Below are 14242 nucleotides of genomic sequence, written 5' to 3'. Positions count from 1 at the left end.
AAAGACAGGTGGGACGAACACGATTTAACGACGAACGAGCAGTAAACCTAATTGATAGGCAGGGTAACCACTGGAAAACTAGACCTACTTTACAGGTCAGTCATTCTTATTCTTGCGGTCTTTTATTGACCGGTTAAGATTGATTGATCGTTTACCAGAGAGAGGGGGAAGGAAAAAAGAAACTTAAAAGCAAAAGAAATCTATAATTTAACAATTTGACCATTGTCATAATCATCGATACAAACGTAACAAGTATAATCTTCCAATATTTTAACATACATTTAAAACCAATCAAATAATATAACCTAACTTTCTAAAAAATACAATATTCAATAAAAATGTAAAAAACAAAAAGAAACCTATAATTTAACAAATTAAATCATTACCATAATTATCAATACAAACATAACAAGTGTAGTCTTCCCATATTATAAAAGAAATGTATAAAATCAATCAAATAACATAACTACATAGACAAAAAGAAAAGTAAAATTAAAATAAAACTAAATAAAGAAAGAGGAGGATTAGTTTTCCGGTCGAAGGTTTCTTATGAACGAAAAAGGAGGATGACGAGGATGAGGATGAGGATGAAGAGGAGGGGGAGGAGGAGGGTTCTTTGGTAACCCGAGCAGATGTATCCCGTAAATGACTGTTCCTGGAACTAAATTCGAGTCCTTCATTCTCTCATTCTCTCTTAACTTATCTCCTGGTTCCTCCCAAGTTCTTTTTCTCGACCCACTACCACCACTTTCCTCCCACCTTATCCCCCCTTATCTCTCCTTTTCTCCACGAACCCAGTGTCTTGAAAGAAAGAAAGTATTACAATGGCGTTTTGCTAACGTTACATCACGAAAACTACGCGAAAAAGGAGATTATGCACCATCTTATTTTCTTCATTCTATCTTTCTCACTCTTTCACAAATACAACGTGTGTCTCCAAACCTTTTAAACTTTTTTTCTTCCACATGGTGGTGCAATATATCAGGGTGTACCAAAATATCGTGCTTTCATTGTATTATAAATTGTATAATGGATTATTTTTTGGAGAAATTTTCTTTGGAAATATTAAATTGAAAAAAAAAATGCACACGAATTTTTGGTTCACCCTAATATTTTTTTTTCTTCTTCTTCTTCTTTTTTATTGTTCATACATCCCATCCTCCCGTTCAACAAGATTCCTAATTTTTATTTTTTATTTTGTAAATTTACTTTGGAAATGTTAAATTGAAAAAAAAAACGCTCACGAACTTTTGGTTTCACCCTAATTTATCCTACATTATCATACTTAATAAATATAATTCTCCTCCAATTTTCTTTCTCATTTGTATCTTTGGCAGATAGATAAAAACATTGTCTATCATTTTCTTGTATATCAAGTATACTTTCCTCACACACTCGTACACTCTTTCATGCGTATACGTTCATACATTTAAATACTTTCTCTCTTCCTTGTTCTCATACAGAATAAATATATTCCATCTTTCTTTATCGCATGTAACAAGCAGCACATTCCTTATCTCTTATTTCGTACATTTAGACCGTGGGAGTTGTAATTCCTTACCCGTAGGACGAAGGGTTCCAAGATTCAAAGAGTACGCCACTGGTGGGCGAGGAATGCGCCCGACGGTGATTCTGGTTTTTCTTGCCCAGTTATGCCACCGAGAGAGAAAGAGTGTGAGTGTGAGAAAGAAAGAGAGAGATAGAGAGAGAGAAAGAGAGAGAGAAAGAAAAATGATTCTTATACCCTTTTGTATTTTATTTTTGGCCAAAATGGTAAACACCTTGCTCAGAGGCGCCGCCCGTTTTCTTCTTTCCTTTAATATAGCCTTTTCCCCCTCCCTTCCCCTCACCTCCCAACCTTTCTATCTATTCTCTACGTTTACCTTTTTCTTACATTTTTCCTTTTATTTCGATTTTTTTTCTCTACTATTCCATTTTTTATCATTCCTTAAACTTTATTTCTCATTCATTCAATATTTTTCTCCGAATTTATTTACATTCATGCATTTTTATTTTTTTTTTCGATGTTTTTTCTTCATTCAAACGTCGTAGGCTATTCAAAATTTTATTTATTGTCGAAAATCATCCCCCCTGTTCCTTCCGTTAGTTTTCCCTTTCGAAGATTTTCCTTTTTCCTTTTTTCTTTTCGATCCTTCGTCTGAGCTTCTCGACGATAATCAAAAAAATTTATGGCTAACCAAAAAGCTCGTGCGTTTTATTGCGTTGAAATGGATTGTGTATTTTTTAGATAAAATTTATTTCGGAAATATATTAATAATAAAAAAACACGCGGACACGTTTGGTTCACTTTAATAAATAACAACAACAAAAACACAAAAACTATTCTCATATTGCAAAACGAAATGAAACGGAAGGGGGGGCGGTGTGTTTCTTCTCGGAAAGCAGGTAGTAACGATTCCTCCCCCTCCTCATCCTCTTCTCTCTCCACCGGTGCGTGTTTGAACACGGTGCAAGGAAAAAAAAAGAGAGAAGTCCAGTCCTCTTCCTTCTCCTCCTCTTTCGGTAGGTCGAGATTCGATTCCCAAGGATTATTTCCGAGTTTCTCTTTCTCTTTTCCTTTGAGAAGAGAAGATTTATCGAGCAGGAAGAAGACCAACCAACCGACCGACCGTTCTCGTTCCTCACACGAAAGAATCTTTTTCGTTTCAATATATTTTACGTTTGGAATCACACACACATGTACACACACACGCGCGCGCGTATAGAAAGAGAGAGAGAGAGAGAGGATTGTTAACATCCGACTGCCAACACACACACACACATTTTTAAAATATGGCGGAAAGTTGTTAAAAATATCGTCCAACAAAAAAAAGATTCTCGCCGGGTAGCCAAAGTGGCAAGGGGTGGGTAGAGGGAAGGATGGGGTAGGGTAGGGCAGGGTAGGATGGAATTTAACGTCGATTTTATTTGCTACCTGCTACGAGAACTTACGATTTTTTTTTTGTAAATTTTCTTTGTTGTGCTCGAATGCGATAAAATGTCTTCCTTTTCTCTCCCGATATTTTCAACGTTAAAAAAAAAAAAGAAAAAAAAGAAAAAGAAATATTTCTACCTTGAATGACTATTTTTCTTTTTTACAAAAAATATGTATATATATATATACTATATTATTGTAGAATTAGATAATGAAGAATATATTTTCTTTTATTTAAAAATGAATATGAATGTACACATTCAATGCGTTTTCGCCGCATATTTTTTTGTTCGTTACAAATTAAATACAAAATTATTTGACCGCACGTGATTGATTTAACCTTAACGCATTCAACAACTTGCTTGTCCCACGAAGAGAAACAGATATTAATTTTTAAATTAATTATTACAGAACGATCGTAGATTTGATTTTTGTGCACGGAACATTATCTATATTTTGTTTAGAAATTAGAACAAAAGTAGAAAAAAAAATAAACTATGACAATTACATTATATCAACGTTTAAAACATGCTTACATATTATGTAGCATGCGAAAAAGTGATTGGTTCGGAGAAATTCGACAGAAGAGTGGGAGAAGCGCAAGCAGAGTGGGAAATAGGGAAACAGAGTGAGTGGGGGAATGCAGTTATATTGCACGTATATATAACACGTGATCGTGTGTAATTAACAATTAACATTTAATATGTATAATAATACGATTGTTGAAATAATGTTATTCTGCCTGCATACCAAGATATTTCGCTTGTCTTGTTTTTATCCTACCGTTAACACACAAAAGTTGGAAAGATTCTGACAATTATAAAAAAAAAAAAGAAAATCACCAGCAGCCGGTGTTCGATGTATTTAATAGGATTTGATGAAAGTTATAAGACATTTCTTTTGGTTTTAATTTTGGATGTAAAATATTGTAATAACATTATCGTAATTCTTTCGTAAGACCTTTTCTCTTTTTCTCTTTTTGTTTTATTTTTTTTAATCGTTATACTCAGTGGCCACCACCTGTCGTACTCTCTCAGTACCGATTCCACAGGTGACATCTGGAAAATGAGCGAATGGTAAGCACAGAAGGCAGGCAGCGTGAAAATGAACCGGAGGACAAGGGTGGAAATATTGTTATTATTACGTACCACGCGGATCCGGCTTGTGTAATTAGAAACGTAATTATGGTCGCCGGTAATTTAACCCGATTATCATTTCGTGATATCTCCCGTAGATCGATTCCTCGTTTTATGGGTATAATAATATGCGTCATTATCATTTACAAAGACTACCGAAAGAAAGCTGACGCAAAAACAAGCGCCATTTTGCAACGAAATCAACGAATCGTTTTTGTTTTATTATTTATTCGTAATAATACATTCGTAAACGTTGGAACATATAAATAGTTTATTATTATTTGATTTATTTAATTATTTATGATTGGATTAATGAAAAAAATAATTGAAACTTTTAACTTTCGTTATAGGGAAAGAAAGTTGACGCAAAAACAAGCGCCATTTTGGAACGAGATCAACGAATCGTTTTTGTTTTATTATTCATTCGTAATAATATATTCGTAAACGTTGAAACATATAAATAGTTTATTATTATTTGATTTATTTAATTATTTATGATTGGATTAATGAAAGAAGTAATTGAAACTTTTAACTTTCGTTTTAGGGAAAGAAAGTTGACGCAAAAACAAGCGCCATTTTGGAACGAGATCAACGAATCGTTTTTGTTTTATTATTCATTCGTAATTTTCGTAAACGTTTGAACATACAAATTATTTATTATTATTTGATTTATTTAATAATTTATGATTAGATTAATGAAAGAAATAATTTAAACTTTTAACTTCCGTTTTCGTTTTAGGGAAAGAAGTTTGACGCAAAAACAAGCGCCATTTTGGAACGAGATCACGAATCGTTTTTGTTTTATATTCATTCGTAATTTTCGTAAACGTTTGAAATACAAATTATTTATTATTATTTGATTTATTTAATAATTTATGATTAGATTAATGAAAGAAAATAATTTAAACTTTTAACTTCCGTTTTAAGAGAGAGTTATGTTTCTCCCACGATCCTTTTCATCATCCGCAGTGATTTCCGTTTTGCACGAGGAAGAAAGATCGCAAACAGGGATGGTAAAAATTGAGAGTGGGAGAGAGAGAGAGAGAGAGAGAGAGAGAGAATATGTGCGAGTTTTTTTTTTGATAAACGGAATATGAGAGGGCAGGTGTGAGTTAGGCGAATACTGTCACATAAAAAGGGTCCAAAAAGGGTGACGGGGTTATGCGATAACATAATAATACCAACAAGAAGGGTACACCTAAACTAAAATAGGTATAATAATCCATTGAGTAGTCTATGTAAGAGTACAAGAATAAATTTTGAAATTTTTTTATTAAATTCTTCCCCTTCGTATTTTCTTCCTTGAGAAAATGTATTTTATTATTATAATATTTATAGGAACGATTGAAACCCGAATCAAATGTTCTTCAGGTAGTTCTCGAAAAATCACTTTTACTATTTTTCTAAAACCTTTAATTTATTAAATTGTAAAATTAAGTAATTCTTAAGGATACGAGATGAGAAATGGGAAAGAAAATTTGAAAAATAAATGTTAGAATATTATTTATATATTAATTTTGTTGTTTTTCTTTTCATATTAAAAACCTCGTGGGTAAATTGCTAGTAAAAATGAAGTAGCGTACTCGTGCCTTTGTTTCATTCACCGGCTACGACGAGTTGCGTTACGTTTCTCGTACGCACTTACTCACATACTCGCACGCTCACACACATATGAAAAAACGCGCACGCATGCGCACTCGAGCGCGAAACCCCGACGACCAAGGATGATGATGTGTCCCGATTAAAAGGCGAATGAAAAAAAGAAAGAGAAACTTACTCAGTGAGTGTGTTGTTGTTGTCGTTGTTGTTTCCCTACTTTTCTTTCAACGCCTTATGAAATTTTTCTAATGAAAAGCTTTTAACAAATAAAAAATTAAACTATTGGTTAACGTATACGATTAATCGATAGTCGATTTAAAAATCTTATCATGTATGGATAGAAGATTGTATACGAAGAATTTGGTTGTTTAAAAGTTTAAACTTTTGACGATAGAAAATTTATTTTTTAAATAAATTGTTTACATTAGTTTGGTTCAACACTTTTCAACCCACTCACGTATAATATAATATAATATAATATATAATTTTATATTATTCAAACTCACACACACACACACACATATATATTATATTATTAATATAATATAATATAATATTATTTGTTTCAACGATCGTTAACGAATAGAAAGTTTTCTACGAGAATTGTTTATGTTTAAAAGTTTAAACTTTCAACGATAGAAAACATATTTTTTAAATAAATTGTTTTCTTTATTAGGCTCAATACTTTTCAACCCACCCACGTATATAATATTATAACATTTGTTTTTTTAAAAAACAACAATACTATTTAATTTGAAATGAAATTCGAATGAGATGATTATTTTAAAAGGAAGGCCATCGTGACGAGGTCGTATCGTGTACAAACGTAAAATAAAAGAAAGAGAAATAGAAAGAGAAAGATGAATTATCGTCATTGACACGTGTATTTGACGTAATTCGAGTACAAAAGAGAGACAGAAAAATACCAAATGGACAAATAAATGTAAGAAATAGATGTACAAAAATGTTATAAATTAATTTAATCACAATTTCATCGGTTTATAATAATTACTAAAAACATTGTAATAAAATATAAAAAAAAAAACGATGAAAATGATGACTAAAGACAATGTTCAAGGACACCGTAGTACTAGCGTAGTACTCGAGCCTCGTGTAATTTCACGCTCGAGGTACGACATAGTACTACGAGTACTACTTACTATACTACGAGAAACTTACGCGAACGGATGTGCCGTATCCGTGCCGTATCCGTCCGCGTGTTCGTGCCTATTAACCGAGGGAAATAGTAACTTTCAAGAATATACATTTTCGATAACTATCTCTTCTCAAGAATCATTTCTTCTAATATTCCCATAAACCCTTCCCTTCCCTCCCCCCATCACTCCCATTAATTATTAATCAAAATGAAAAATTATTTAAACGATACTTTTTTTATTCTTTCTCTCTGATTTTTTATTCGTCTCAAAAATGTAGGTATAAAAGAAATTTAAATCTTAAATAATAAATAAATATATATAAAAATAATTAAATCTTATAAACCCTCCCCTCCCCTATCCCTCCCACACGTTCACTCGTAAAAAATGGGGGGATTGGAAAAAGGGTAAATGGGAGATGTAGATGTAACTTTTCTATTTTATTAAATTAATTTAAATTTTCTTTTTTTTCTTTTACAGAGGTGGGAACAACTCGTGGTCTCGAAGTTAAAATGGGAACTATCAGCGGTGACGCCTAGTGACTTTCTGGTACACATTCTCACTAGATTACGTCTGCCTTATAACTGGGATAGCGTGATGGTCATGAGGCATGCACAAACCTTCATAGCCTTAAGTGCGAGAGGTAAATAAATTAATTACTTAATTAATAATAATGATAATAATAATAATAATAATCAACCATAACTTAAACGTATGAAATATTTGTCCAACGTTAAACGTACCAACCCTTATCGTCATCTTTTTATATTAATGATTCTCACTAGGTTGTAATATTTTAAAAGATTATGTAATATTGTAAAAGATTATTTATTTTTTTTGAAGGAATATTACAAATATATATTATTAATTATTAATAATTATTTATTAATAACATGTTTTGTCTCTTGTCATCTCCCACGTGACTTGCAACCGATAAAGGGGTTAATAATTATAATTCATCATAAGAAAAAATTAATCACACAATATCAGAAAGAAATAATAATTGAAAAATATTGAATTATTTCGAATAATGATAATACTTGGAAGAATTTGGAAATTTTATTTGGTTTGACAAAATGTATACTTTTTCGTTGATCGTAAATCGTGACACCATGAACAACAAAGGAATTTATCATTATCGTTAAACATACTCGTCTCTCCCCCTCTCTCTCTTACTCTCTCTCTCTCGGTAAATGAACGCATGGTCAGACATTTTGATCGTGAGAACGGAGAAGGTAACGATCGTAGGAAATTCATTTAAAGGACGTTAAAGGTCCGATCACGTCGAGGGATGAACGCCGAGTTACGTCCGTGGAATTCGTCGTGGAAGAATTTTTTTTTTATTCGACTTTTTTTTCTCCCTTCTTACTTACCTCCAGCCCCCTTTTGGCCCCACGTCACGATTCTTAGGCCCTCTCCCCTCTCTTATCTCGCCCTCTTCGTCACCTGTAATTCGCCGTCTCTTCGAAGGAGACCTCTATAAACGATCGATCGTATTGCTTCCACGTAGTAGGAAAACATCAAGGGAGTTTACTTTTGAACGACTATGACTTCTCTTGAACCCTTCTTCTTCTTCATCTTCTTTTTCTTCTAATTTATTTTTTTTTCTTTTTATTTTTTGTTTTTTTTCTGCTCATTCTTCGGCATACCTGACAGAAAAATTGTATATAAAGTAATCGTAGGTAGGAAATGTTATGTATAGGATTTTTGTGGTAATCTAAAACAAATTTCGTTCATTATTTGTAGTAATATTTTGTGTAATAATTATTATTTCTATTATAATAATTTTATATAAAGTAATTATAAGTAGAAAATTTTATGAATAAGATTTTTATGATGCTCTAGAACAAATTTCATTTATTACATTTTATATTATTTTCTGTATTAATGATTATTTCCATAATTACTCCATTAAAATAATTTAATAATTAATATACAATTTTTTGTAAAATACATTTCCTATTATAAAGTACATTTGATTAATTGTGTCATTACTCGCCACATGTATTTAAACCATTACCCTCAAAATTAAATATAAAAACAAAAATACATCTCCGAATTCTAATAATCAAAATAAGAATCTACCTAACAAAGATCTATACAATTTCTCTCTTACAATACAAAACCAAAACAAAAAAACAATAAGAAAAATCAAGAATTATAGGAATCCCGTTGTTCTCGCGAAAAGGAAATCGATGGATCGGATCCAGGGAGATCGGAGAAGATCTTTAAATGCCTGAACGTGTCTCGTGAACTCGTTTCATCTCTCTCTCTTTCTCTCAGTCTTTCATTCTTATTGGATGCCAATAGAGGAACGTGTAGCAGGCAGCAGGAAAGTACACAGGATCCAACAAACACACCCAAATACACTCTCTCAAACACACAAATATACTAACTCACACAAATATACTCTACGTATAAATACACGTAGGTACATACGTCCGTATATACATACATACATACATACTACATATTATACATACATCATACATACTATACATACACATATCCATACATAGATCATATATACTATACATATACATATCCATACATACATACACAGATAGATACACGAACGTGCACATACATGTTGATATAGGTGGAGCATGATGGGGTCCCTGGTTGGCCGGTTGTTATTACAGAGGCTCTGGTAGCAAAGAGAGCTCACGCAAAAAGGTAGGACCTTCGTCCTTCGTCCTTGTCTGGCCGGTTGGTCCAGTCGAAGCGCGTGGCCGAAGCCGTTCGAAGCCGTTCGTTTGAACGTTGTTTCAAAGACGCGCGTTCAAAGATACGTTCACAACAGAGCTAAAGCTTACACACACGCGCCGCGGCCCTGACGGGAAAAGGAACACGAACGACGACGACGACGACGACGACGACGTGTTGTCCACTTCGTCGAGTTCGAGGCCTTTCGTTTCTCACGAACCAAACTAGGTAGTCGTAAATAAGAGAAAGAGAGTACCACCTATATAAGAAAAAAAAGAAAGAAAGAAAGAGAGAAAGAGAAGGATATTCTTTCTTGGTCCAGAAAAACGAGTATGAACCTTCCTTTCCCCCTTCCTCCTCTTCCTCTCTTTCTTTCCTTTTTTATTGGTTCTATCTAACATAAGTGTTTCTATATCATTCTCTTTTCATTTCTAATTCGTCTATTTATTTCTTTTTTATTTTTTTTTTACATTCTAAATTAATTGGAAACCACGTTTATCTCGTGATCTTTTTTTATTATCATCGTTAGATTTATATAGAGTAATATATACGCGAACTTTGACCTAAGTTATGCACGATTTTATCTAATAACGAATAACAACAAAATTAGAATCAAAAGTTTAATAAATATATATCTTTTTTAATTATATTCGTTATATTAATCTTAATATTAATTTATATTATATATAATTAGGATATCAGTTTAATTATATTATATTATTATACATTAATATTATATTAATCCTAACTATAGTCGTTAATTATATCTTTTCTAATAAGTTAATCGTTTGAAATAATTTCAATGTACGAATATAAAATATTAAAAAAAAGAAATAAAGAGTCACAGAACAAGGGAGAGATAGGGTGAGATAGACAAATAGAGAATAGTTAGAGCGAGAAATAAAAGTAAAGGTGATCGGAGGGAGGGGGGAAGGAAGGGGAAAAGAATCAAAGGACGGGAGTGGACTCATTCTTGTTGCTTCGAGGCAAGTAAGGTTAACCAAAGTGGAGGGATGCTAAGAGTATCTATCTGTCCGTCTCACTTTCTCTCTTTCTCTCTCTCTTTCTTTCTTTCTTTCTTTCTCTTCTTTCTTATGCAAAGCTGACCACACACAGTGCATCTTGGTGCAAGCCGTGAGACCATACCCAAGAGAGAGATCTTTGAACAAGTTGAGATTATTTTACTAATATTCGCTAAGAGTTCAATGTACAATTTACACACACACATACATATATACACACAGAGACAACACATGACAATATTATTTCTTATAAATATTTTTTTGTTTTTTAAATTAAATTATATAAACATTTATATAAGATTTCATTGAATTTTTGTCCACTTTTCTTACGTACAAAAACACACACATACACACATACATACATACATACATACACATTCGTAATAAAATTGCATACAATGATATATTATATATTTCTACTTTTCTTACATACACACATACACACACACATATACATGCATCTTAGTAATAACATTGCATATAAAATGATATTTAGAAATGAATTATTTCTATAATAAATTATTATATATCGATATATATATATGAAATGATTATTAAATGCAAGATATTATAGTTAGATAATAATAAATGAGGTATATATATGTATATATATAAAGGATTTTCCAATGAATAATTGTTAAGTGAGAAATGCCGTTGGTGCTGCTCGTTATGAGTTGTTACACAACGCGATTAGTCGGATCATTTATCTAATTGCATCAATGCACGTTTGTTTGCTCCCTCGGAATAAGCCGGAACGTTCGTAAACGATTTACTTTCAAGGTCGATCGGATTCAAACTGCGAGCGAAACGAGAAGAAGAGAGGAGATGCTGCAGCATTCTCATCGTCGTGTTTCTATTTCTTTTTTTATTTCTTTTTTTCTTTTTATTTTTTATTCCGTCAATAGGATTATCGAAAGAAAACGTAATATAAACATTTCACATTTGAACGAGTTAACAGAGCTTCTTCTTCCTTGTCTCGTAATAATTCTCTTTCTCTCTCTCTCTCTGTCTCTCTCACACACACACACACAAACTCTCTGATTTTAAATGTGTTTTTTTTGTGTGTCTCTGTTTATCCGTTTAATTCTTCGTACGTTCGATCGTTCGATTCGTCGCAGCATCGATGCATTCCTTCCTTATCTTTTGGTTCAACCTGATCGGGTAGTCTTACTTGCTTGCTTGCTTGCTTGCCTGCTTGCTTGTTTGTTTGCTTGCTGCCTTGGTTGGTTGAGCCCTCGTTAAGCTAATTCTACGGTGAAATGTTGTTTGCACTCGGTTTTTACAACGAGGAAGAAACTTCGAACGAGACTTGTAATCCTTCGTTATAAAATATATTATATATATGGATAAAATCCTCCTACAAGACGGAATCCTATAACAGAACTTAGCTACAAAATGATTCATAAATTGCGAAAATTTTTGTACAACAGTTTGTACTTTTACAGCACTAGATAACATGATTTTGTTTAACGTATTTACAAAACTAAATAAACTTTGAATAATAATGCGAAGATATAATGAATTTTGGGTCTCATATAACACGGTTTCACTCAACACAGCATTTTCTATTAATTGTATTTTCTATACATTTTATATATATGTATATATGTATTGGTTCATGTTCTTATAGGGTGAACTAAAAGTTCGTGCATTTTTTATTTTTATTAATATTTCATTTACGTATAAAGTAATTTTATTGACTTCAAAAAATAATTTGCACTTATCTGAAACAACACAATAAATATCGTTCGTAAGCACGAACTTTTGGTTCACCCTAATAAAATATAATTTTTAAAGAAAAAATCGTATCAAATTTTATCTATAGAGCTTTCGTATATCAGATCTTATAGAAAGTGAGATAAAGAGAGATAAAATATCCAGTGATCTTTTTTTTTTGTTGTTCTTTCAACTTGTTCGTCAGGAGGTCGAGGTAAACCACCGGAGAGAAATGTAAGAGATGAATGATTATGATGATTATGATGATGATGATGATGATGATGATGATGATGATGATGATGTAATCGAAATAGCAGACGAGTGTGAAAATATCGAATATTTTATCTATCATCTTTATTCGTTTCATCTAATTTATTTCTTTTTTTTAATATACAGAGTGTCTCTCACATAACTCTAGTCACGATTTTTCAAATACTTGCGATAACCTGACAAAAAAATACTTTAAACAAAAGTTGGCTGTAAATTGTACAACTTTGCCGTTTCTTTGAAAAGTTTCTGTAAATATTTTTTATATTAAGAGTGAGTGGATTTTAATGACTTTTATATTAAATTAAAGTACACTCATTTTCCTACGTGTAGAATACCTTATCGAGTTATAAATCGATCTGTGAAAGTTCATAAAATGTCAGAGAAAAGTTGGCGGGTCAGGCAATGTGAACAATTTAATATAAGAGTCATTAAAATCCACTCACTCTTAGTATAAAAAATATTTACCCGAACTTTTCAAAAAAATTGCAAATATGCACAATTTATAGCATTGCATCTTTCTATCTAACCAGCTTTATTAGAAAACTTTGTTGCACCTTGCACTGGCGTGAAAATCTACGATTAAATCTATCTCTCTTAACCGGTAATATTTTAATCTCAAGGACATCAGGAGCAGTTCTTGATGCCTATATGCATGTCTAATGAAAATGTTTAAAAATATCTTATCAGGAAGTTGACTAACGACTAAGGAAAATTCTTAACATATTTCTAGGATTTCTAAGAATACGAAGAATCATTTTAGAATCTTTTTCTTTTCTTTTAACTAACTTTTTCCAAATCTTAAAATAAGCCCCTTCTACTCTAACAATCATTCTTACCGAGATAGATACTTGCAACGTCACTTTGGAGAAATCATCGTAGATTCTAAAACCTTTTGGCCTTTTGCATATCCACATTCTATAGTTTTTTATAATGATTCGTCTTTTGTCAGTTTGACAAAGAACGGTTCGTTTCACCGAAAGGGTTGGTCACAAAATTTAAGATGAATCTTTCCAAGAAAATTTAGAAATAAAAATTCTCAATCGTTTACTTAAATATTAACAGTTTTAATTTTATATTTAAAATTGCCATAATATATATAATATAATATATTTTTTTCTTATAACTTTTCCAACGAAAATAAATTCCCCTGGGTAATGGTAATTCTTTTTTGTAAGTTTCATACCGTTGATCGATAAGGTAGATCGCGCGATTATCGGTATACGTGACTTTATCGATAGTAGTTAATATTTTTTTTTATTCACAAAAGTTGTTCTTTTTAATTAATTAAACATTTTTGTTAAGGGTCAAATCATTCGCATGAATTAATAACATTTTTTTTCTTTTCTTCTTTTATAGAATACAAGTTTTTGACGTATACGCCTAGCATGGTAGCAGCTGCGAGTATCGCAGCAGCACTTCATGGACTCGACTGGACCAGAAAGAGCGGTTTTGGAATTTCTGTTCTTCTCGATCACTTAACTAGCATCACAACTATCGAACAGGTTTGTCCACTCTCTTTTCAGGATTTAATGTTACTCGATTAAATTGTTTAAACGTACCAACCCATTCGAACTTGTAGTAAATCGCCGCCATTTTGTAAATCAAGATGAGACCCAATACTCTGGTTACGTTTTACATATTACTCTAACAAATATTTCGTAAACCTTGCTACAATTTAAATAATTTGAATATTTCATACAAATA

The 14242-nt window shown here is 32.0% G+C and overlaps 1 protein-coding gene across 1 annotated transcript in view; it reads left to right on the top strand.

The window, feature by feature from the left end:
* Window positions 1-14242, top strand: part of LOC122523377 (G1/S-specific cyclin-D2) — a 36482-nt gene that overhangs the window by 20363 nt on the left and 1877 nt on the right. Inside the window, exons 3-4 of the mRNA XM_043645075.1 lie at window positions 7305-7467; window positions 13895-14040. Of these exons, the coding sequence (XP_043501010.1) occupies window positions 7305-7467; window positions 13895-14040 (309 nt within the window). The remainder of the gene's footprint in view (window positions 1-7304; window positions 7468-13894; window positions 14041-14242) is intronic.

The sequence above is a fragment of the Polistes fuscatus genome, unplaced genomic scaffold (genome assembly GCF_010416935.1).
Source record: "Polistes fuscatus isolate 324 unplaced genomic scaffold, CU_Pfus_HIC Scaffold6, whole genome shotgun sequence".
Lineage (NCBI taxonomy): Eukaryota > Metazoa > Arthropoda > Insecta > Hymenoptera > Vespidae > Polistes > Polistes fuscatus.
Note: the sequence above shows the minus strand (reverse complement) of the source record. Positions and strands in the feature narration are given on the sequence as shown.